This window comes from Xenopus tropicalis, chromosome 4 (assembly GCF_000004195.4).
Source record: "Xenopus tropicalis strain Nigerian chromosome 4, UCB_Xtro_10.0, whole genome shotgun sequence".
NCBI lineage: Eukaryota > Metazoa > Chordata > Amphibia > Anura > Pipidae > Xenopus > Xenopus tropicalis.
Window position 1 is genome coordinate 43159085 of NC_030680.2, and position 27086 is coordinate 43186170.

The following is a 27086-nucleotide window of genomic DNA, read 5'->3' on the forward strand; positions in this document are numbered from 1 at the left end:
TTAAAAAGCACATTTGCATAACCTTCCACTGCTGATCCTTTGTCTGCTTTCAGGCATGAAGACTCCAAATGTCTACAACCAGATAGGACACTTACCAGCATCTATAGTGTAATTTCAGGTTGTACACAATCAAGGGGATTTTAATTATCCTGATATTGACTGGAGCCATAGTACTGCCAGAACAGTAAATGGGAACATGTATATACACTTGCTGCATGACAACTTTATGTCACAGGTGGTTGAGGAGCCAACCAGGAACTATGCTATACTAGATCTAGTGATCTCTAATGACCCAGAATGTATATGCAAGTGGTTGAACCCCTGGGTAACAGTGACCATAATGTTATTTCATTTGATGTTTGGTGCAGGAAACAAATGTACACTGGGGCAATAAAGACACTGAATTTTAGAAAGGCACATTTTACCCCCATAAGGGCAGCGCTTCAGGGCATAGATTGGGGCATTATGTTTTCTGATAAAAACACATAGCAGAAATGGTTGTCATTTAAAATTATATTAAATCATTACTGTTCTTAATTTATTCCATTAATAAGAAAAAGTAGAAGTGTTAAGAATCACCCTATGTGGCTTAACTCTGAGGGAAAAAAGGGAAAAAAAGTAAAGCTTTTAAGAAATATAAGTCAGAGGGGACAGTGGCTGCGTTTAATAAATATAAACACTATAACAAGTGTTGTAAAACAGCAATCCGGAAGGCAAAGATAGAAAATGAGGAGCGCATTGTGGCAGAGGCTAAAACTAACCCCAAAAAGTTTTTTAAGTATATTAATAGTAAAAAGATGCAGGTTGAGGGTGTGGCCCCATTGAGTTATAGTAACAATATGGTTACAGTGGATACAGAAAAGGCAGATGTGCTTAACCAGTTCTTTTCTTCTGTGTATACAGTAGAGGAGCCAGAGTGCCAAGTCCCACCCAATAGCTGCACTGTTGTCTCGGCTCCAACTACGCAGTGGTTGACACAGGATATGGTGCTTAAAGAGTTACACAAGATAAATGTGAACAAGGCACCTGGGACAGATGGAATACACCCTCGGGTACTGAGAGAGCTAGGGTCAGATTTACAGTGGCCTTTGTTTCTGATATTCTCAGGCTCTCTTTCATCAGGTATGGTACCTAGGGATTGGAAGAAGGCGAATGTCATTCCTATATTTAAAAAGGGAGTAAGATCTCAGCCTGGCAATTATAGGCCTGTAAGTTTGACATCCGTGGTGGGCAAGTTATTTGAAGGCCTGTTAAGGGATCACATACAAAATTATGTACTAGAGAATGGCATTATGAGCAGTAATCAGTATGGCTTTATGAAGGACTGGTCATGTCAGACCAATTTAATTGCTTTTTATGATGAGGTAAGTAAGAAGCTGGACAGTGGGGATGCAGTAGATATAATATATTTGGATTGTGCCAAAGCATTTGATACCGTTCCCCACAAACGACTGTTTTCTAAACTAAGGTCTATTGGTCTTAGTGAAGTCATTTGCACATGGATAGAAAACTGGCTACAGGATCGGGTACAGAGGGTTGTTGTTAATGGTACATTCTCTACTTGGAATAAGGTTCTCAGTGGGGTCCCTCAGGGTTCTGTACTGGGTCCACTTTTGTTTAATTTGTTCATAAATGACTTAAGGGTGGGTATTATAAGCAATGTATCAGTGTTTGCAGATGACACAAAACTCTGCAGACCAATCAATTCTATCCAGGATGTGGCATCCTTGCAGCAGGATCTTGACCAACTGGCAATCTGGGTGGCTAAGTGGCAGATGAGATTTAATGTGGATGTAAAAATATGCAAGCCGCTTATACCCTTAATGGGACTGCACTAGGCAAATCCATAATGGAGAAAAGGACCTTGGAGTCCTTGTAGATAATAAACTTGGCTGTAGCAAGCAATGCCAGGCAGCAGTTGCAAGGGCAAACAAGGTTTTGAGCTGTATTAAAAGGGGTAAAGATTCACGGGAGGAGGGGGTTATTCTCCCCCTTTACAGAGCACTGGTAAGGCCCCATCTAGAATATGCTGTTTAGTTTTTGTCTCCAGTGCTCACATGGGACATTATTGAGTTAGAGAGGGTCCAGAGAAGGGCAACTAAGCTGGTAAAGGGTATGGAAAGTCTCAGTTATGAATAAAGACTGGCCAAGTTGGGTCTGTTTACACTGGAGAAGAGGCTCTTAAGAGGTGACATGATAACTATGTATAAATATATAAGGGGATCATATAATAACCTCTCTAATGCTTTATTTACTAGTAGGTCCTTCCAACGGACAGGAGGGCACCCACTCCATTTAGAAGAAGGGAGGTTCCGTTTAAATATTCGGAAAGGAATCAGTTGTGCTGGCTGATACATTATATAGCTTTAAGAAGGGGTTGGATGGCTTCTTAGCAAGTGAGGGAATACAGGGTTATGGGAGATAGCTCTTAGTACAAGTTGATCCAGGGACTGGTCCGATTGCCATCTTGGAGTCAGGAAGGAATTTTTTCCCCTCTGCAGCAAATTAGAGAGGCTTCAGATGGGGTTTTTTGCCTTCCTCTGGATCAAGTAGAAGTTAGGCAGGTTATATATAGGCATTATGGTTGAACGTGATGGACGTACGTTTTTTTTTCAACCTAACTTACTATGTATGTAACTATGTACTTTCTAAGTTCCAATTTCTATGGGAACCAGCAATGCCATCTCTTCACTGGCTGCTAGACTGTAATCTGAGTAATCTGAGCTTAGAACAACTGAGCATGCCCACAAGCCAGAAATCAAAGCAAATTCCTGAGGGAGGGGGCATGGGTTACAGGAGGAAAAGGAAATCTAAGTGATTAAGGGGATGCTGCAGCCTTACTATTAACCTCTGGACAGCCAGAGTGGCAGGTATTGAAAGATTTCAAAGAGGCTGTTCACTGATTACATTTTTGTTTGTGGGGTTTTCATGTCCTTTAACGGAAACACAGTAAACATTATATATTATATATAATACTATATAAACATATACATACATACATATATAAACATTATATATAATACTTTCCTGGCATTTATTTTAAATAAACTTATCAGTTTATTTGACCTATTAAAACCAGTTTTGAACAAAGCAGACAACCTGACTTTCAAGGCCTACTTTCACAACAATTAGATAGAGACGTAGAAGTTGCAAAGGATATATGAAAGGGCTAAAGAAAATTATTTCAGACTTGGGCCCATTTTAAAAAACCTTAACCTAATTAAAAAATGTCAGTTTATCACAACAGTGTTACCAGAGATGTTAACAAACCTAAGTCATAAGAGTGATAATAATGCACACCAGGTACTTTTTTTTGGGGGGGGTTGACTGACTGAAGAAAAATTGGGTTTTAAAAAATCCACCACTGACATAGGGTTAGTTGGCATGTCTGTATCACACACGCCAATGCTAAAATGTAACTTACCATTTTGTATTTCTAATCAGCTAGTATACAGACACATGTACTCCAAAAGATTTTTTTATGAAAAGAACAGAAAACGAATAAATTGCTCACCTGCCACGTCTGAGATGTTTGCGGTCTTTTGGCATGCAACAAATTGTGTGTGAAAATTCACCATTACCAGACCTTTGTTCTTTTTCTAAAAGCAATAAAAAATTAAGAATATAGCATTTAACACCATGTTTAGAATATTGTTTCGCCTTCATAATATTCTTTTCTGGACATCTAGTACAAAAGCATGAGAAAACATTTGCTTTCACTGTATCTCCCATCAAACAAAAGAGGGGTGGTGCAAATCAGTTAAACATGGAATTAATAAAACATTTGTGCCCTAACTGGTTGTTGGATACACAAATATTAATTTAAAAAGAAGCCAGATGGTCAAGTCAATCTTAATACCATTGCACTATAGCACACATGTCAAACACAAGGCCCGCGGGCCAAATCCAGCCCGCCAGGCCTTGCAATGTGGCCCGCGCTGTCATCACTGCACGCCGCTGCGTTCCATCACAATGACGCGCGGTGACATAGGAGGCTTGTGATCTCGCCGGCCGTACTTGCTATCTATTACGCATGCGCATAGATAACAAGTCACGCGAGATTCAGGAGGCGTGACCTATAGTCCGGCATCCGATGTGGTTGTGCGGGTGGCAGAGCAGAGGAGAGAGTGAGTGTGCGGGCATAAAAAATACACAGCAGAAGCTGCCAGTTCCTGGCATAAAGTGCAGGCATAAAAATCGCAACAGAATCTGCTATCTGTACCCAGCCAGGCATTTATTGACTGACTTTTTTTTTTCTTCACTCCATCTGCCAAATCAAGCTATCCCTGTGCAGTTTTCAACTTTTTCCTTCTAACGCAGATTTCCAATAAACTACATCTTTTACTGCCAATATTGATCCCAAAATGTCCTGGAAAAGAAAAGTTGACGGTGAAGGCAGACAATTTAATGACAAATGGGAAAATGAATACATGTTTGTGCTTAGAGAGGGCAAACCAGTGTGTATATTGTGTTATGAGACAGTGTCGGTGATGAAAGAGTACAATATACGTCGTCATTTTGACACCAAACATAATGTTAAGTATGGCAAATATACTTTGGAAGAAAAGCATAAAATTGTTAAAGAACTAAAAGGCAAACTACAATCACAGCAGCAAATGTTTACAAAGGCTACAGCGAAAAATGATGCTGCAGTGAAAGCAAGCTTTATAGTGGCTGAAGAAATTGCCCGTACTTCAAGGTGTTTTTCAGAGGGTGCCTTTTTGAAGCAATGCATGCTAAAAGTGTGTGAGCAAGTATGCCCAGACCAGATACAGAGTTTTCAAAATGTCAGTTTGTCAAGAAACACCATTGCAGACAGAGTTCAAGAACTCATCACAGGAAACCAATTATGAAAATAGGCAGGCACTCCGGATTGTTTGTTGAAAAAAGGTGCAAAATAGTAGAAAAATGCAGCCAGTAGAAAATAATTAATTAAAAAAGTATAAATTTTATTCTATCCATATGTAAAAGCAATCTACTGTCACCAAGTTAAATACACACCAGACAGCCGACAACTACATGGTTGTCTACAAAAGGGTGCTATAAGTGTGGATCCAGTCAATGTATCACTTGTAACTATATACAAAAAACGGATTCGTTCATCTCTTCTATGACTATGAAAAAATATCAGATAAAACACTTCATTAATTGCAATACTAAAAACGTCATATATCTCCTTACTTGCACCAAGTGCATGAAACAATATGTAGGTCAGACATGTAGAAAGTTAAAAGATAGGATAAGGGAACATGTACTGAACATTACTAATGTCAACAGTCACACCACTGTTGCAAAACATTTCTCTGAATGCTCCAATAGATCCTTGTCTTTTTTACAGGTTATAGGGATAGATCGAGCTATCCCTAGCCCTAGAGGGGGCGATATCTCTTTGGTTCTAATTAGAAAAGAAACTAAGTGGATTTTTTTCCTAAAAACTCGACAACCACATGGACTTAACTATGACTATGATGTTACCTGTTATGTATAAGTACTTAAATCTAGCCTTTTATGGTTATACACCAATTCAATGTATATAATGTTTAATATATCCCTATGTAAATTTATGACTTTTTATCCACTTTCCCTAGCCACATGACCTTCTGGTCTGATTGGTTAATTGCAAAGTTTATTTCATTGGTCAAATTTGCCTTTAAATATTGTGTATTGTGTTCAATGTATTCAGCCTATGACTAAGTACCCTATGGTATGAAACGCGTAAGGCTATCTGCTTTTACATATGGATAGAATAAAATTTATACTTTTTTAATTAATTATTTTCTACTGGCTGCATTTTTCTACTATTTTGCACCTTTTTTCAACAAACAATCCGGAGTGCCTGCCTATTTTCATAATTGGTTTCCTGTGATGACTCCCTGCGCTGAATGGTCTGGGGCATGAGCACCTGGACCCACCGTCACTGTGGGTAAGAGTTATATCCACCAAAAAGTGTGATCACGTTTCATTATGTTTGAGAGTTCAAGAACTCTCAGGAAATCTATCATCACAGCTGGCCGAACAGGCATGCAGTTATCTCGCTTTTTCACTTGCTATCGATGAAAGCACAGACAACACTGCTACAGCGCAGCTGTCCATCTTTATACGTGCTATGAAGACCGACCTCTCTGTCACTGAGGAACTTTTGGATGTAGCTGCCATGCATGGGACGACGACTGGTAGAGATATATTTGAGGCTGTGGAGAAATCTATAAATAATTTTAAATTACCCTGGGAAAAGTTGGTGGGGCTAACTACCGATGGCGCACCTTCAATGTGCGGAGAAAAGAAAGGCTTGGTTGGACTAATGAAGGAAAGAATGCAAAAAAGTCACTGCCACACACCCTTGATTACTTATCATTGCATTATCCACCAAGAGGCTATGTGTGGAAAAGTTCTGGACATGAATGGCATAATGACCACAGTCATTAAAACTATTAACTTTATAAGGGCACGTGGCCTGAATCATCGCCAGTTCCAGCAGTTTTTACAGGAGGTGGGTGCAGAGCATGGAGACGTGCCATACCACACAGAAGTAAGATGGCTGAGCAAGAGCGCAGTCCTCAAAAGATTTTTTGAGCTCAGAGAACAAATTGCTCTTTTCATGGAAAGTAAAGGAAAGCCCTTGCCTGAACTGTCGGATCCCGCCTGGCTATGTGATTTTGCTATGATGTGTGACATATGCGAGCATCTCGCCCAACTGAATCTGAAGCTGCATGGACGCAAACAAGTCATCACGAAGATGTCTGACATGATCACAGCATTCCAGCGTAAACTTCAACTATGGAAGTCCCAACTGGAACAGGACAATCTTGCCCACTTTCCCGTTTGTTTGAGTATCTCAACCACTATTTCTGGTACTTTTCCTTGCAGTCGGCTGGCTACCAAAGTTAGCCGTTTACTAAGTGAATTTGAGCGGCGCTTCTCTGACTTTAGAACACAGCACTCAGGCTTTGACATCTTTGCCAATCCTTTTACAGTTGATGTCAACAATGTGCCCCATCACCTTCAGATGGAGATAATCGAGCTTCAGTCTGACAGTGGCCTGAAATCAAGGTTTCAGGATGTTGAAATAGAGGACTTCTACCCTCTACTGCCCCCTGTCTCAATGCCAGAGCTCCGACTTCATGCTGCCCGTATTCTATCCATGTTCGGGAGCACCTATCTTTGTGAACAGATGTTTTCAATAATGAATCTGAACAAAAACAAGCACAGATCACGCATTACCGATGACAACCTCCATGCTGTTTTGCGGGTTGCTACAGCCCAAGAAATAAAACCGAACATTGACTCATTGATCCGGGTAAAACGGTGTCAGACATCTAGCCAGAAAACAAAACAATGAGCATTTTAGGTACATTCCAATATTACTGTTTTGCTTGATAGCATGTGAGTTGGTTAACAGCACTGTTAAGGAAAAGATTGTTCCACTCATTTTAAATTCACATTTCTGGTTAACATTGTCAGTTTATGACTGTTCAGTCAACCATTCGGCCCGCGATTTAGGCTGGATTTTAGATTTTGGCCCCTTCTCTGATTGAGTTCGACACCCCTGCACTATAGGAACATAAGCCCAGAGCTCTGTTGCAACATTGTTTGTTGCAATGTAATGTAAGCTAGCAATTTTAAGTAAGCAAATTTTAAATCAATTCTGAAAAGTATCTCAAAGCTTGCATTTCATAGAATCTCTTTTATAAAACATGCTAAATGTGAATGTAGCAGTCTTCAGAACAGTTTGATGCCCACTATGCATAGGATCACCAAAGCTTATAGTGCGTAAAGGCCTCAATATAAAAGCAGTGAATAAAAAATCAACATATTATATGCATTTTATGTATGATAAAAAATAGAAAAACAAGGGATTTTGCACAGTGCACTCATAGTGGTTGTTACATATGGCTGCATACCATACCATCCTGGTAGTACTTATGGATATTTAAAATGTGCAATACTGCGTTTCTATACACATATTCTAAAAACACAAACCCACTGTAATATGTTACTATTACCACTATTAAATTTTCATCAAAATAACAACAGCACAACTGTATTCATTAAATTATCTTTATTAAATACAAGGCAATGTGATAATTTACATGGCTTAATATTTCTGGGACAGCATTATATTTGTTACTGGTGTCATTTTTTGTTTGTTGTGTATTATTAGCATTAGGCATTAGCAATTTTAAAGTTGACAATTCCTTTGCATCCTGTTTAGCAAATACCAAGTATCTCTGCAACACAGTTGTGTCTCTTTCCATTTTTTCATCATCTAGTAAGTATATAAAATGTCACTGATTTTAGCATCTAAACGCTGTGTAACGGTCTGGCATATGTCAGGTGCTGCTGCAGTGGGTCTTTTTAACCTGTCAAGTTCAAGCTTAGACATTAGGTACATTTTATCAGCATTTTCCATTATGTATTAGCTAGCAGCAGGCCCGGATTTGTGGCAAAGTCACAAAGGCCCAGGCCTAGGGCGGCATGCCGCCCCACCGCAGCGAAATGTTTACATTTTGCTCCCATACGGAGCAATGGGGACCTCTCCCCACTGCTCTGTATGGGAGTTTAAACGTTCGCGCATGCGCGCTCGCAGGGGATGGGAGGGAATTGTGTTTGTGCATGCGTGCTCGCAAGGGTGGGGCCTCGGGGCGCCCGGATTACAAATCTGGCGCTGGCTAGCAGCCTTATTACCCAGCAAGCTAGCCATTAATAGAATTGCAAATCCAAGAATCAAGGTTATGAACCCACCTGACTAATTCACAAGTCGCTTTTTAACACTGATAGGAAATTTTTTATCAGATTTTTTATAGCTTTTTGCCACTTCTTTAGAATGTTCTTTTGGGGCTTTTTTTTGCACAATTTGCTCTTTAAGTACATTAAGCGTAATTTTACTAATAGCTGATATTAAATTATTACTGGCTTTTCGTAAAATAGTATTTCTATCAGTTGGTCTTGCTGTCACCAAACTTTAAGGGCGCCCAATTACGACGTAGTCTGCTATACATCCTATCAGCAATGCACACAGTATTAAGAATGCCCAGAACAATGAAAAAAAATTACTTTTTAAAACATTTAGTATGTATACTGCTAGGAGGGATGGTGGGAATAGACCTGTTTCTAACCGCAATTCCTCGGGGGGTGTTGAATCTTAAATTAACTACTAAATACCCATAGGGATGTTGTGTTCAAAAGCTTCTAAAAAGAAAAGTGTTTTTTCAGGGTTCATTTGTCTTGCCAATGTAATAATGTGTTACTTATCAAGCAGATTTTTAAAAAGCACCATATATTTGTTGTTTAAGTTTATTGTCTAGCTTTTCTTACCCTGACAAAACACATTTTGCACAAGATACATAATACTTAAATTTCTGTGATGCACATACTTGGTAAATGCTTTTTCTATTACAGCATACTCACTAGCACTTTCCATATGGTCATCAACAATTGTCAAGTTTACCTAACCAGGTGGAAACAAATCATCATCCATAAATGTGTGAGGTAGACCCTCAATAAACCTAATATGGGGAAATGAATAAGATAATTCATCATACAACTTTTGCCCGCATGCATAGTAACTGTTTTACAAAAAACTTTTTTCCCTGAGTTAAAATGCAGGAGAATGGATGATGAAGCCATGTATCCATGGCCTTTACCCAAAAGGTAATGTTGATTGTATATAATGTCTCCTAAAGGGTTTAATGATAAGTTAAACTTTAAATGTTTTTTGGAACAAACTAATAGCTGTATGTTTTACATTGGGATTCTATAGACAGTTATCCAGACATCTGAATAAAGGTATCAGATAATTTTACAGGAGAAAAGTAAGTTGATAATTTTGCTTTAGGTTTGCTTCTTCTTTTGTGATAGGCATGTATATTGCAGTTTCAGGTTTCAGAATTGGACTAGGTATTAAGCAATTGTCCACAAAACAATGAAAAATGAATGGACTTGGCAATGGACTTTTGTAAATTATGGACTTGTTATTTATTTGTGTTCTAAAAAGTATGGATGTTTGGCGTTAATTATTTGCATCTATACTTAATCAACAGCAAGAGGAGGGGCTTAAGTGGGCCCTTGGGTGTTTAAGATTATTCACCATACCAAAGTATTTTTTAATGTAACGAAAATTTTAAAAAATTATTTTTCGATGACCAACTGGATAGGTTTTGGTTTTATTTACAAAGGGGTAAGGGCTAAAGAAATCATAATAATTTATGATTTCGCCTTCCTCTACTTTGTGATACAACTTGATGGCATCATAAACCACATCATGGGGATCCAGGGGTATTGAAAACTGTATTTTCCGGATAAATTATTTAAGCTGAGGTTGTAAAAAGATATAAATGTCATCCAAATTGATATTTTGAAATTCAAAAGCGTTGTGCTTACCATCAACAAAAACATAGCCATCCAAAAAGTACCTTTCCATTTTTCTTTTCACCACCCCTTAATGCATGCTGAATGGTAATATTCTCTGTATGTGCTACATACATCAAACACTGGATAGCTGGTGTAGAAAAACATTTTTGTGTGTTGTGGTAATTGTCTCCTGGTACAATGGTTATGGTGTCTAATGGTATGGACTTAAATCTGTCCATAGCCATGTAGACAGATGACAGTGTAATAAGTTGAAAATTATCAAGATCTACAGACTACAATGGGTTTCTTTTTACTCTTTCAGTAATAAGAATATTTATTTTTTGTCATTGCCTCATCCTGTTGCAATACGCTTTTAGTTCTTTCTGAAAATTAAATGTGTTCTGTGTACCATATCATAATTCATTTTTCTCACTAGGCATCATGTAATATGGACCATAACATTTGATGCCTGCTATGGGCCCAATATAGTTTTGATTTTGTTTTGTGTTAAAAAAAAAATGTGGAAAATATACTTCGGACCCTGAAAAGCCCATAGCTTTTGGTAATTTACTGTACTCCATGCAGGAAATTTAAAGAGTCTATAGAGGAATATTCTTTGTAAAAAAAAAAAAAAAAAGGATGGTACATTGATGCCTTGTATTGACTATCATGATCTTAACAAGATTACAACTGATAACAGGTGCCCATTTCCTTTTATTCCAGAAATTTTCCGGCGGCTCTAGGAAGCAACATTTTCTAAACTCGATCTCAGGGGTGTCACACACGGTATCTCAAAACCCAGAACAAAAGCCAAGGTCCTCTTCCGCCTATAACAACCACCTTTTGCTTTGGGAGTGGCCTTCTGCTACTCAGGTGCCACCAGGACGTATGTGAGAGGACCAGGGTAATCATTCTGGGCAAGCTAGGGAACCTAAGCATTTCAGCAGAATCAGAGGGAGGAGACAAAGTCACAAGCAGGCTGAGGTACAAAATCGAAATCCAAAAGACGTGGTCAAAGATCAGGCAAATGGGTCAGGACAGGCAGCAGTTGTCAAAGTCAGGCAGAGGTCAAACACAGGAATCAAGACAGAAAATAGCACCCAGGAAACAGAAGAAGAGAACCAACGTCCCTGCCAGTCAGTTTATTACTATATTGTGGCATTTCAATTTGAACATTTCAGCACATTATCCTCAATGTAAACCCCATCTGGTGATAATGGAGAAAGGAATGGACTATTGGTTTGGTAACATAGAGAATAGCCTACCCAGGTAAAAACGAGATGTAGTGGGAAAAGTCCTCGGAGGTGTAAATCTCTTTATGGTCTTGGCGCTGGTAGGAAGGGGCCAATCCTGAATTGCAGAGACTTTGGCAGGGTTCATTTCAAACCCTTCCTGAGAGATTATATAACCAAGGAACTAATTATTGGGGTTAAGGAATCTCAAAGTAGATTTTCAGACACAGTTCTGTTCAGGCAGCAAACAGTGGAGTCAGAATTCGGCAAAAGGGTCATAAACTAGTATAACAGTCCAAAAAAGAAATTTAAAGTGCATCCAAGAAGTTGCAAGCAAAGTCCTATAATTGGGCATTAAATCTGGGTCCTCAGCATCTATTTATTTTTCACGGCAGACATGATACTTAGTGATAAGCGAATCTGTCCCGTTTCACAGAAAAACCTGCAAAAGATTTGATAAACACCTCCTTTTTTTGTTGCATGCAACTTTTTTGATGTGGCTGCACCCAATTCGATGCAACTGCACCCATTTTAATGTGAGCGCACCCAATTTGACATGGCCATTGCTTTTTTGACCTGAGCAACTTCTTTTTTGACACACGTCAAATTTTTTCCAAGTTTTTGCACCCATTTACAAAAAAATCAGCCAGTGGCAAAACACGGAATTTGCTGCAGATTGCTCCTGACATTCGGTACTCTGAATTTAGCTGTCCACCAAGAATATCCATCTGAAGATTCCTTCTCCCAAGTTTTTGTCCTTTCCCTATTCTGAAGATCATTAACTCAGTGGCTGTCCAACTCCAGCTTCCTCCTAAAATGCGCATTCTTAATGTTTTTTATGTGTCCCTTATTACAGTAAGCCTCCAACCATTTCTCCTATTCTCCTACTCCTGTGATTGTGGATGGCTAACAAGAATATAAATTTCAGAAAGTACTGGACTCGGGATTCTCCATGGGCTTGTTACAGTACCTTATCCAGTGAAATGGCTTTGGTCCTGAGGAACATTCCTGAATGAAGTACTCTAATGTGCATGCTCCACAGTTGGTGCAAGTTTTTCAGGTTGTTTCCTCAGAAACCTGGCCATGGTGGTCCAGTGCCACATCCAAAATGGCCAAACACCATGTGGTATGGCATGTGACATCATCGTGTCACTTCTGGCACAAAAAATCTAAATAAATAAATGCTAGGAACCAAGGTTCAAATGTTTTTTTCTTTCTGCTGTGTTTTTTCTTATCTTAGGGTGGGTCCTCATTCTAATATGTCACTTACCTTACATTCTGGGCATTTCCTGTCAAACACCTCTTTTAAAGGACATAAAAAAACCTACCATGTATAAGGGTTGGGCACATCTTCTCCACCCAAGCTGCATCATGTGTACTGCAGCAATGCAATCTCTTTGTTGGCTATTAGACTGGAGGACATGTATAGTAACCTGAATTGAGAAGAACTGAGCATACTTAGTAGCTAACAGCCAAATTAAATTCCCGAGGGAGGGGGGCGAATGGGTTAGAGGAGAAGAAGGAATTTAGTAAGTAAGTAAATAAAGGGGGATGCTGCAGCCTTACTATTAAAATGTCAATGTTTCAAAAAATGTTTTAAAAAGGATGTTCTCTAATTAATATTTTTGTGGGTGGTTTACATGTCCTTTAAGTTCTTTTCATTTACATTCTGGCACTTTGAGAAAGCCTGGAGTCCCAGCAGAAATGTCATTTTTGTTACAAATAAATCTTTCTATGATTCACCTGTGCGAAGCAGTAGCCTGTTGACATGACTCTATATATATATATATATACACACATAATCAATATCAGATTTTCACTTACAATTCCCTTTAAAATGTCATCTGGGATATTTCGGTTAATGTTACACAAAGCAAAGGCTGCAGAGTGACTGAATATCACAGGAGCTTTTGATATATTCAATACTTCTCGGGATGTGTTAAAGGAGGTATGGGACAAGTCGATGATCATTCCTATTCTATTCATTTCTTTCACCACCTCCTAAAATACAAAAGGCTTTTGATGAATCTCTGCACACATTTCATTTGAAACAGTAGTAATATATTATGTATATTTAAATAAAGGACTAATTTTATATACTGTATATATATATATATATATATATATATATATTATTTCCTGTGAATCCATGCCTGGTGACAAATTTCGCTCATCACTTCGTGTAACCCTAATACTGTTCATTTTGTTTTGGTGCCAGTAATTCTTTTAGGGGCTGATTATGTTCAATAATTGTGTGTTCCTGTTTACAGTTCAGTTTATTGTGTTAAATTTGTTGTATTGTTATTGTTTTCTTTGATTTTTAACTTTGCAGTGTCATTGGAAGTAATTCTCTCCTGCTGAATTGTATGTTTTTGCTTGTTAAAGTTTGGCTTTTCACTTTACTGCGCAGGTGCAAGCAAAATGAAGACAGAAGAAGGAAAAGGATCGCTTGCTCGAAGATACCCCAGCTGGTGGGGTTTTCTCCTAACAGAAGTACTAGCTCAGGGTATAAGGTAAGCGATCACTGAGTGACTGTGCCTTTTCTTCTGCTTTACGTTCATTCATTTTCAAAGAAAGTGCTGCTTCTGGCTTTCAGATTGCCTTCAATTCTGTGGCTAAGTCTGGGGATATAGATTAGGTCACAGATTGTCTCGTGCTATTACCCATAACCGGCTGTGTAGCAGCATTGGTAGTGTCTTGGACTATATTTAAGATTAATTTTATTTAAATAGTAAGGCCTTTACTATGTATGGGTTGCAGTGCAACTGTGGGCTGTGTTTAGATTTGTGATGATTTCAAGATGTCATAGGTAGGATTCTCCTGTGTACCTTAGTGCCCTTCATAGTCATGCCCCCACATAGCTATGTAAATATAAGGTGCCCATGGAATACACAAGCAGCACGTGGAATGAACCGTGTCTAACTGGAAAAGTGTTAAAAGAGAGCCCTTTACAAGTTGCAAGTGTATTCAGTGTCTATTCAGTAACTATAGAGTAAGTGGACCCCGTGGTTGCAGGTGGGCCTGGACCACGGGGTCTGCTTCCTTTACAGTTATAGAAGTCCCCCCCTCCCCACCCACCCTCTTACCTGACAGCGGGTGGGGAGTGGGAGATGCAAGCAGCAAGGTGAGTGGGTAGTGTGGGACCAGGAAGGGGTAGATGTGCACACCTGTGCGAAAGAAGTCTTCTGCAGGGGGCCCGGTGCCATGTATGTATCTATTTTTGCTTAATGGATTAGTGGCACAAATATGAAGCACATTAGTTCAGATTTTAAATCTGGGTGCTGTCTAAAACTTCCTGTGGAATCTAAGTTTATTGTAAATGTACTATGTACTTAATGCATCCCCAAGTCTCGCTATATCTAATTGTGTTCACTAGAATTAAGACTACAAGCAGCAAGGCAAGGCATCTAACACACCCTGTGAAATCTATAGTTATTGTAAATGTACTATGTACTTGATGTATCCCTAAGTCTTGCTATATCTAATTGTGTTAAGGTTTCTGATCTGGATTCAGGAATTTAAAGTCTTTCTGCTTTCTAGATGATCTGGTCACCACCCACTATTACAAGCAGAGCAGTTGCATTACACTTTAAGTCTAAGGGATGTTGGAAAATGCAGCACCACCTCAGGGGTCCGCCTGAGGTGGGCAAGTTGATACAGGAAGGGGGGTGCATCGCTAGTGCTGAAATTACAGCTTTTTTGCTGCCCTCGGTAACTTGCCGGACACTGCCATCTGAGGCGAGTTTCTCAACTGGGTAAATAGCTAGTGTTAATGAACTTTTTTACATACTGTAAGCCTAACTGAATGAGCTCATCTCAGAAAGGGGGTATACTAAAATGTTGTTTTAGATCCTTTAAGGCCGCCAGTTAGAGAGCACCACTTTAAAGGAGAAGGAAAGGCTAAGTCACTTGGGGGTGCCAAAATGTTAGGCACCCCCAAGTGACTTAGAGCGCCTACCTTGTACCCCGGGCTGGTGCCCCTGTACGGAGGGAACAGCACCAGCCCGGGGTAGCTGCCGGCGCTTCCTCCTTCCTCCTCGCTTGCGCGCGCATGCGCAGTAGAGTGAAAAGCCGAACTTAAACATTAAAGTCGGCTTTTCACTCTACTGCGCATGCGCCGGCCGGCGGATTTCGCCGGCAGCGCGCAAAGGAAGGAGGAAGCGGTGTCTACAGGTGCCCCGGGCTGGTGCTGTTCCCTCCGTACAGGGGCACCAGCCCGGGGTACAAGGTAGGCGTTCTAAGTCACTTGGGGGTGCCTAACATTTTGGCACCCCCAAGTGACTTAGCCTTTCCTTCTCCTTTAAGGTAGTAATTATTGTTCTAATCGATTATAAGTGGAAAATTAAGGGGATACCTTCTTAGGAGACAGATCAAGTCAGACAAGATCATTTTTTTTGTATGCAGAGATATCAAAATTGATGGAATTTGTAATTGTAACTGCTATGGGCAAGTGCATTTGTGCAATTTAGCACTTCTATTGATAAATAAGCCATACAATCTAATTTATCAACATAGGTACATTTACAATGTGTGAACAAAATTGTTATCCTAAGCATGGATACTGCACCTTTTATCTCACCCATTCAAAAAAATTAAATACACATAAAAAAAAAAAAAATCTTACTTTGCCGAAATCAGTTAGGCTTTTAGTATCTTGGTACGATGAATGAACTCCATATGAAGATGTTTCAGCCCTGTCAGAAAATAATATAGGGTTAGCTTTACTTTTAAATATTTAATAATATAGTAAGTTAAGCTGAAAAAAGACATACGTCCATCTAGTTCAACCTTAGTGCCCAATATATAACCTGTCTTACGATCCAGAGGAAGGCAAAAGGCTTTTTAGCGCAAAAATGTCCCACATTTGAACTATGTTTGATATTCATTTAGCACAAAAAATTTGAATGTAAAACTTCGGCATCTAAACGCTTGTGAAGAAGGGGGGTTTAGTGGGTAATCAAGTTGCTTAGGGCTTATATTATAGGCTTGAATGAAAAGGTGAGTGAAAAGTGACTGTTTGAGTTTGAATTTTTTTTTCATTTTTTTGAAAGTTTTGTAGACCCATTTAAAATGATGAGTAGAAGGTTATGTTGAATTACAAACATAACCTTTGGTCTGCACATGACCCCATACTCTCTTCTTCACTCATTACTTCCTTTTAATATCGCATCCAGGACTTCTCACATGCTGCACCTATCCTCTGGAAAGCTCTGTCCTGTCCTATTATACACTCTCAGAGTCTACAGGATTTTAAACAGTCACTTAAATCTCTCCTTTTCATTCAAACCTATAATCTAAGCCCTAAGCAACTTGATTACCCACTAAACCCCCCTTCTTTTTGCTATCGCACTCACTTATCACTCATTCACCTCTTACTTACTTGCACTTACCTGTGTGTTTGTAAAGTGATGGTATGTGCTACACCCTCACCTTATGTCTCAATCACTCTACCTGTTAGAGTGTAAGCTCTTGTGAGTAGGGCTCTCCCCTATTGTCTCCTAACAATATTGAATTGTAACTGTGAATCATTTTTAAGAAAATGTTTTCTGTATATGTTAACTGTTTGGTTTTGTATTTGAAACCCTTTATTCTGTAAAGTGTTGTGTGAATTGATTGCTCTATATAAATAATAATAATAAAACTAGAAAGGGAAGTTTGAGAAGAAACTTCATGTTGGGTTGAAAAACCACTGTGAATGGCCAATGTCTGAGTGGCAGAAATTTAAATTTCCCCACTGAATGTCAACAAGTGACATCTGATTGGCAGTTGGTGGCTCTGTCTACTTTTTCTAACCTGAAACTGCAGTTACCCAGTGACTAACTCTGCAAAGTGTGAGAATGGCAGCATTTTAAATTTAAACCAATAAAATTCAATGAAATCTGATTGGCTGTTAGTGGCCCAACCCACTTTTCCTATTTTTGAACTGCAGTCCCCCAGTGACCAACTTTACAAAGTTTGGGGACTCAGGCATACAAATTGTGGGACTGACAGCATTTTACATTTCATCATTGAAAGTAAATAGGTGAGATGTGATTAGCTGTTGGTGGCTCCACCCTCTTTTTTCTAACTTTGAATGACAAATACCCAGTGACTAACTTTGGAAAGTTTAACAACCCTGGAATTAATACTAAAATAGTGGCATCAGTATTTAAATATAAACCAATTAAATTTAATGGGTGGAAATGGATTGGCTGTTGGTGTCTCCACCTACTTTTTCTAACCCTGAATACGTAGTCATCCAGTGACTGGGAACCCTGACATAAATAGTGTGAGAAAGGCAGCATTTTAAATTCAAACAAAAAAAATTCAATAGGTGAAGTCTGATTGGCTGTTGGTGGCTTCACCCACTTTTTAAAACCTAAAAATGCAGTCCCCTAGTGACCCTGGTGTTCATACTGTGAGAATGGCAGAAGGTTGAATTTCCCCAATGAAAATCAATAGTTAAAATCTGATTGATTGTTTGTGGCTCCACCCACTTTTTCTAACTCTGAACCGCAGGTACCTGGTGACTAGCTCTGCAATGTTTGCAATGTTTAAACATGTAAAGTCTATAGGTGAAATCTGATTGGCCGTTGTTGGCCCCTCCCACTTTGGGTCATCCAACAAATATCACTCTTATCATATCATTCGGGGGTGACCCCATGATTATGTTATTCAAGTTTGGGGAGGTGTAGCCTCAAAGCTATAAGAATGGCAGCAGTTTGAAAATCTTGCCTGTCAATAGAAAAATTGGGGTGTTTGAAGCGGCGCCACAAAAAGACAGGGGGGCAGGATCACTTAGAAAAGCACAAGCAACCTGCTCCGCTATAGGGCGAAGAAGTGTGGGGAGTTTGGGTGTTATACCCTTAAAACTGTAGGAGGAGTAGCGTTTAGAAAATGGGGGGCGCTAAGAATTAAAAAAAGGTAGAATAAGATGAAGTCGAAGAACAGTATGTTGAGTTTTTCAAACCAACATAATAATAATTACACTTAGGTGTAATGATCTCTGCTGGGTGCGCTTGTTCCCAGCGTGCCTAATCCAATTTGAATTACAGCCATCTCATTATGCTTATAAATGTGCCAAAGGTCGGATACGTTATATCCATACTGGAAGAGAGTTTGTTAATGACATCTTCACGGATCTTCTGGGTCAATCCGTGGTTGTCTATCTAGATTATATTCTCGTGCTTTCCAAGGACTTAATCAGCCATAGAGCCCAGGTGCGAGAAGCTCTCTCTCGAGGAAAAATTCTCCAAGTCCCCAAGATTCCCTTCCTCGGTTATATCATCTCTCAAATAAATTTGAGATGGATTCCAGCAAAATCTATGCAATTCAGGATTGGCCTCTCCCTACCAGCACCAAGGCCATACAGAGATTTATTGGCTTTGCCAATAACAATTCATCAATTCTCTTCTTGCATAGTGCCTATCTCCTAGCTCTCCATAAAGGTGGAAAACCAAATGCCTGGTCCCCAGCCTTTAAATCATTGAAAGACTCTTTTGTTTCCAGGCTTCAGAAATCCTGACCCTTGTTAACCCTCCTTGCAGGAGGTATTTTGTCCCAGAGGCAGGAATCAGATGGGAAGCTACAATCCTTGTGCATATTTTTCTAAGAAATTCTCCTTCTCAGAACAGAATTTTGATATTGGGATTTTGATATTGGGAACTGAGAGTTACTTGCTGTTAAGTTAGCTTTGGAAGGGTGGTGTCAAGCTCTCAAAAGATAGAATGCTCGGTAGGCTCGGTGGACACTATTTACACAGTTTAATTTTGTTATCACTTATTGTCCTGCTTCCTAGAATAGAAAAGCAGACACTTTCTCTAGAAGTTTTCTCTCAGTGAAGACAAAAACCTGATTATGGCTTCTCTGTTTCCACAGTTTGCTTCTGAAATTCAGTATGCTCAGTCTACTTCAGATACTCCCACTGGTATGGCATACATTCCTCCTAAACTCCATCTGTCCTACAACAGACACACTTTTCTAAACAAGCCAGTCATCCTGGAAGAAGACCAATGGATTTGTATGGTGACCTTCAATACAGAAAGACATCAAAGACTTAGTTCCTTCCTGTATAATTTGGGCTTCCTCTATGTCTAGTCACTTTTTACCTTGTGGTCTTCTGCATTCCTTACTAGTTCCCTCTAGACCATGGACGCATTAAGCTATGGACTTTATCATTGAATGGTTATTGACCGCTTCAGCAAAATGGCTCACTTTGTCCCTTTACATAAGCTCCCACATATTAAGGAACTTTCCCAGCTATTTGTTTTACGTATATTTTGTCTACATTGCTTTCCAGTGGAAATTGTCTCCGACAGAGGTTTTCAATTCGTTTCTAAATTCTGTCTCTCTCTCTGCAAGTCTTTTGGGGTTAGGGCTCTGGCACACGGGGGAGATTAGTCGCCCGCGATTTAACTCCCTGTTCGCGGGCGACTAATCTCCCCCGTGTGCCAGAGCCCTTAACCTCCAATTTAATTGAGCTTAATTAAATTTAATTAAGCTTTGGTACAATTCATGAGATGCCATGTTTCTAACAATGCCACCCATGTAGCTACAGGAAGATTTCCTTTTCTTTGTGTTTATGGTCAACATCCCTTAGCTTTCCCCAAGGATTTTCTTCTGCCTGATGTCCCCGCTGCTGATTATATAGTATCCTACATGTCTGCTATTTGGAGTGCTACCAAGGAAAATTTGGAGAAGTCTACCCTTGTACAGAAGAACTATGCTGATAGGAAATATAACCAGCTCCTCCATACTCTCTGGGGGACAAGGTCTGGCTCTCTACCAAGAATACTCATCTCAGGATTCCCTTTCCCAGGTTGGGACCTAAATTCATTGAGATTATCAATCCTGTGGCCATTTGTCTTCAACTTCCCCCTTTTTCCAACCTGATTTGCAATTATTTTTCCTCTCGACATGAAATACCTGCTCCTATTATTGTGGATGGAGTACGAGGTAGAAAGAATTCTTGATTGAATTTCTAATCCTTTGAAAAGGCTTTTGTCCAGAGGAGTGTTCTTGGGTAAAGCACAGTAATGTCATGCTCTTCGTCTCATTAATGACTTTTCAAAACAATTTCCTCACAAGCCTGGCAATGATGGTCCTGCGGCTTCTCTGGGGCTTCAGTGGGCACGTCCTCCAAGATGGCGGCACCCATAGGTGCCACGTGGTTTCCAACAATGGAACACCAGTGCACGCTGATGTATGACATCATCATGCCGTACTTCTGTGCCAAATTCGAAATAAAAGGACGCTCATTACCCGGGTTCAATATAGCTGGTGAAACAAAGGAGATTAAGAGCTCTCTCGCATTTTCTTACTTGGACTGAACCCAAGCTATAATTGTTAATAAATCAGACTCTTACCGTAACACATTGGGGCAGATTTATCAAAGTGTGAAATTAGAGTTGGCCACAGAAAAACTCACCTACTTTTTATTCATTCCTATGTGATTTTTAAAAGTTGTGACATGCTGACTGCCTGTACACGCAATTTTGAGGGAATTAGCAATGGTAGGCAAGCAGGCATGCAGAGGATCTGGAGCATAGAGACAGGGACACCACGTCTTCAGGCAAAACTCAGGTTTATTTGGGTGAATTCTTCCCCACATACAGCTTAAAGGCACACAGTTCATCAACATACAGTTCATGGATGTGATTGGTCCCTTCTTCAGGGCTCTCACCTTCCAGGGTTGGTTCCACACTCTGGAACAGTCAGGCTTCACATTAAGCCTTGCCGAGTCCTCTCAGCACTCAACCATCTGGTCGCGACTCCCACTGCTCCTTCGCAGTGTCAGGAGGCACCCCCAGCTTCTCTGGGAGTTCCTAACACAGGCAGCCCTCCTGCTCTGTGCCCTGCTCTGAGAGTGACCTTCACTCAGATAAGGATCAACCTCAAACTCTTTCTCTCAGAAAAACTGACCCCCTGCTGCACACCCAGGCTCACCTTAAATGCTTCAGGTGTTGCCTAATTGGCTCCAGCATTCCCCAATTGGCTCCAACATTCCCTAATTGGCTCCAGCATTCTCTAGCTTTCTCATACTTCAGGGTCCTAGCCTCTCCTGCCCTGGAGATTTAAAGGAGCCAGTACCTCAGCCTGGGTGCTATATATCTGCCATCCAACAGACAGTTCTCACTAAGACAAACCTTTTTGTCACAAAGTATATTTCTGAAATAAGGAGCTCTAACGTGCATCCATTAATAAATACACTTCTAAAATTCAATAGGAATGAATAGAAAGTGAGTAAATGTTTCCGTGGTAAGCTCTAATGTCCTATTTTAATAAATCTGCCCCTCAATCTTGAATATAATTGCATTCATTGTTACAGTAATTTTAAAAGTATAATAATAATGTACAGCACTGTATATGCTTGCAGCACTAAACAAATATGATAAATAATATAATACAGAAATGTATAAACAACATACAGGCATCTGAATGATAAGGATGAGTGCTTTACCATGGAGTATTGCAGGTGTGTGTCAGACCCATATATCTCACTCCCAGATCATAAAACATCCTCAGGGTTCCCAAACTGCTGTCTATCGCATGTCCTCCTTCTACTCCAATCAGACAGGCAAGTTTTGAAGTGTTAACAATACCTGAAGAAGTAAAGTAATGAATTAGATCATTAATCCTTTAAGTGCCAGCAGAAAGTTCCCAATTGCTATTTTTCATGCTATAGGGATTTACACCAGAAAAATATTTTATGGGCAAAAATACAACTGATTCGGAAAGCCTTGTGTTTCCTAAATGTGCCAATACCTGACATGTATAGTTTTATGGAGATTTCTAACTTCTATTGAAGTTTTTCAAAAGTACACATTTGGGCGAATCAAAAATGGGCACCCATGTCTTTCTACTTTAAATTATGGAGTCGCTATACGGTTTTGATGAAATACCTGAAAATCGCCTCAGAGCTTCCACTATGAAGCACCTTATCTCCCACATAGCATTAGGTATCAAGAAAACACATCCTAAATATGAAAGCCAAGGGACTACTGATCAGTTTGATGCCCATTGTGCATAGGATTACTAAACTATCTGACAAAAGGAGACCCCAAACGGAAGTTAGTGCAAACATGTTTCATGGAATGTACAGTAAATCAGGAGGTGTATTTTTTGGTAGTAGAAATATATGTGGGAAATAAGTAAGTTAACCCCTAAAACTTCATATTTCTTAGAAAACACACATTCTGACGAATGTAAAATGGGTAAATATGTCTTTGTATGGCAAAGCACCAAACAGCAAAGCTAAGCTAAATGTAACAATTTTTATGTAATTCCTGAAAATTGTCTAAAACATTCTAAATATGAATATCAGTGGTCTGCTTAACAGTTTGATGCCCAATATGCATAGATTTAGCAAGCTATGTGGCATGTGGCACCCAAATATATATAAAGTAGACAACATTTATTTTGGGCAAAAGCAAGTAACAAAAAACAATAAAATCACTAAAATCCAATAAAACCACTAAAATCAATGGACAAAATCAAGCAAACAACACCTATGCAGAACTGAAAATCGCTAAAAAAATGCACTGAAGTCACCAAAAATGTAATACAAGCACTAAAATAACATACAAAAGGTACTGCACAATGCGGTTAGCGAATACGCTATCCACAATGGCAATAAAACATTTTTTCAGGAAAAAATGTTTGTTGTTTGCATGTGTGTGCAAGTAAGTGTGAGTGCTGTGAATGTGTGAAACCCCACAAAATGTGTGTGTATAAGTATAAGTGTGTATTAGTGTAATAAATGTGTGTTTGTTTGTTGTTTAACACTAACCTGTAGTAATGAGGCATGGAGTCGCAGCCAAATTCTGCATTTTGGCATCAGCAATTTTTTTTCTCAAAATGTCTGCAAAATTTTGCAGTGAATAATTTGCGGTCTTTGCAGTCAAAATTGTTGCGTGTGTCAAGAAAAATTTAAGGCCCGTCAAAAATTGTCACGTGTCTGATATTTTGTATGGGGCCCCTTACTTCTGCTCATTGCCTAGGGGCTGGCGAACGAGCAGGGAGGGAAGGAGTGGCTTTAAAAACTGTTCCTCTGCTCCCAAACCGAGAATTGCTGAAGAACATAGAATCTACGATCTGTGGAATTTCAATCCTTTTTAAATCAAAAATTGTCACATGTCTGACGTTTTCTATGAGGCCCCTGGGCGATCGCGCCTCAGGGGCCACTTATTCCCCACTTCTGCTTGTTGCCTAGGGGCTGGCTAACGAACAGGGAGGGAAGGAGTGGCTTTAAAACTGTTCCTCTGCTTCCAAACGAGAAGTGCTGAAGAACGTAGAATCTACGATCTGTGGAATTTCATTCCTTTTATCCACAAAATTTAGATTCTACACGGAAAACTTTTTTTGACCCAACCAATTTTTCCAGAAATTTGATGGTTTCCAGCTGACCATTACGCTGAGTAAGACAGAAGCTAATAACCAACATCTAAACATAGTAGAACAAACTAGCGATAATGAAGACCAACTTGCAAAACCAGATCAGTGTGCAGATTCAACTTATATTTTGATGGTCTCCAGCTGACCATTACGCTGAATAAGATAGAAGCTAATAACCAATGTCTAAACATAGTAGAACAAAGAACTAACAATAATGAAGACCAACTTACAAAACCAGGTCAGTGTGTAGACTCAACTTATACACGAGCTGCAGAAAAAGATCAATAACCTGGACAATAGAAGTAGTAGGAACAACCTCCACTTCATTGGTATTCAAGAAACAATTAGACAAACAAAACTATCAAAATATGTGGCATTAGAAATTGTAAATCTTTACATATCCAACCTTTCTGGGCCCAGAGACACAGAACAATGCTAACAGACCAAGACCAGCCCTCGCTAAGTACCTTACATATTTTGATAAAGAACAGGTGCTTCAAGCTTATAAAAAAAAGAAAGAACGCAACATCCAAGGACAACAAATTTTAATTTTTCAGGACTTCTCTCCTTTTGTTAAACAAAAGAGGATAGAGTTTGCACATGTTTGTAAACATTTATACAAACAAAATATATACGATTTATATTGCAGTACCCAGCAAAACTGAGAGTTACACATGATAATCAAAATTTACTTTTTGATAAGCCACAGGAAGGTAAGGCACATTTCATAATACATTAATGACAGGCAACCAGGTTATCTAGTGACTGATACTAATGACAATCATAGGTTGCAGGTGCAGTTAAGGTGTTTGAAATGAACCCTGATGCATATTATTATTTTTTTTCTTTTGGGTAAGTTTATTTTCTATTTTCGTTTTATTCAGTTTCAGTTTTTGGTTATGTGCCCAGAGAAGCAATGCATATGTTTAGAAAGACAAAATACGATACATGGCAAAATGGTATGTTTGGTTTATCAATGTTAATGGCTACAAATGCTTACACACCTGATTTTACAGACAAAACACAGGCAATTTCTATAACAATAACACTGGGATGTAGTCTGTAAAAGGATAATCTGGTTAGCATTTTCCCAAGCTCTCTCACAGCTACCCCAGGCTGGTATAGTTTTCTCCTAACAGGAGCACCAGCCCGGGGTATAAGGTAAGCAATTACAATCACTGGGGGTGCCTAACATTGCGGCACCCCCCAGTGATTGTACCTTTCCTTCTCCTTTAAACAGACCTCAAAGGTAGATTTCTGAAAGTAACCGTAAAACGTAATGTTGAAGTTTACACCTTTCTTATATTTATGCTCAAAACACTCCTAAACACCCTTTTTATGTCTTGCTTACTGACGGAGTAAATAACAATCAAATACTGAAGTTATTTCCCTGGGAAAGTGCGCAAGACCCATTCTCGCATTGATTACCTTCTTCTGTTTGAGGGTTTGGCTCGTTGTGTGATGTTGGCTGCTGTCAGACCACATTTATGTCACCATTCATGTTACAAAAACTTTGCACCTAATCAAAAGTATATAACTCTTGTTTTCTTGTGCCCTTCTTAATGTCCGCTCCTTAACTAACAAAGCTACACTAATCCATAATCTGTTCTGCTCTAAATCATTTCATTTCCTTGCACTAACAGAAACTTGGCTTTTGGAGAATGACACCGCCACTAAAGCTGCGCTCTTTCATGGCGGTCTGTCTTTTTTCCCATACCCCCGGGCCCACTGGACGCGGTGGGGGAGTTGGATTCTCCTCCCGTAGCCGGTTCGCATCTATTCCTATTCCCCAGCTTTTCTGTTTAACTCATTTGAAGTGCATGCCCTTCAGATCTTCCATCCTCTCTATGTATGGGTGGCTGTCATTTACAGGCCCCGTCAGCCTCCTCCCCTGCTACCTTCCTTTCTGACTTTGAAACCTGGCTCTCTTTTTTCCTCTGTACTGCAATCATCCTTGGGGATTTCAACTCCCACACTGATGATCCCTCGCAGCCCTGGCCCTCACGTTTTCTCCGCCTAACCTCCTCCTTTGAACTCCAGCAGTGGACAAACGCTCCGTCTCATAAGGATGGCCACTTTCTGGATTTAGTCTTCACCAAAAATCTGTCCCTTTCTAATTTTAACAGTGTCCCCTTCCCCTTCTCTGACCATCACCTAGTTACATTTTCTGTCTCTCACTCTCCTTCCCCCGCTGTACTAATTCAAAATACATGTGACGTAGACCTTAGCTCGCTCTTTCAGGTCCAGTCTCTCCTCCTTTAATGAGATGTCTGACCCTGATACCCTGGTTAGCGAGTATAACAGTATACTAGCCTCCACCATTGATTCATTTGCACCCCTTCAGCCTAAGCCTACTCGGGTTTAAAACCCACGCCCCTGGCTGAATGTGCACACCAAATTCCTACGCTCCTGTGCGAGGTCTGTGGAACGTATGTGGAGGAAATCCCGTACGCAAGCAGACTTCATCCATTATAAATTCCTATTGGCCTGCCTCAACTTTGCCTTGCTGAAGGCTAAACAGGAATACTACAATACCCTTATAAACAATAATAAATCCAACCCGCTACGCCTGTTTTCTATATTCAATACCCTTCTGCGTCCCTCACAGACTCCATTACCTCACTTTATGCATTCTCCCCAGGACTTTGCTGATTTCTTCATGAACAAAGTGAAGTCTATCCGCAATCAGATTCCCCCCTCTATTAATACTAACCAGCTCCTCCTTCCTCTGCCCCCTTCTGCATGGTCCCGTAACTGTCTCTGAAGTCTCCCGGCTTCTATTGTCGGCTCTCCTCACCACTTGCTCTACCACTTCTCACCACTTGTCTAGACCCTATGCCTTCTTCTCTGCTTAAACACTGTGCTGCTGAACTTACTCCAGCTCTTACTCACATCTTCAACTCTTCTCTGACTTCTGCAAGTTTCCCCTCTTCGTTCAAACAGGCCTGTGTCAAGCCTATCCTTAAAAAGGCCGCGCTGGACCCATCCTGTCTCGCTTCTACCGCTTGCCTCCAAAATCTTAGAGCGTAGCTAGGCTGCTCATGCATGCTCTCATCCTATCCCGTCTTGACTACTGTAATCTGCTACTAAACGGCCTCCCGAACTTCCATCTTTCCCCCCTACAGTCTATAT

At 39.9% G+C, this 27086-nt stretch overlaps 1 protein-coding gene across 7 annotated transcripts in view; it reads right to left on the reverse strand.

Annotated features, from left to right (window-relative positions):
• Positions 1-27086, reverse strand: part of dpep2 (dipeptidase 2) — a 66853-nt gene that overhangs the window by 14012 nt on the left and 25755 nt on the right. For all 7 annotated transcript variants that reach the window (XR_004222332.1, XM_018093474.2, XM_031900722.1 and 4 more), the window contains exons 5-8: positions 22021-22162; positions 16207-16276; positions 13407-13583; positions 3515-3599 (exon numbers count right to left, since the gene is read on the reverse strand). Coding sequence is in view for 6 of the 7 variants with exons in the window: in XM_018093474.2 (XP_017948963.1) it covers positions 3515-3599; positions 13407-13583; positions 16207-16276; positions 22021-22162 (474 nt within the window). In the remaining variant the exon portion in view is untranslated. The remainder of the gene's footprint in view (positions 1-3514; positions 3600-13406; positions 13584-16206; positions 16277-22020; positions 22163-27086) is intronic.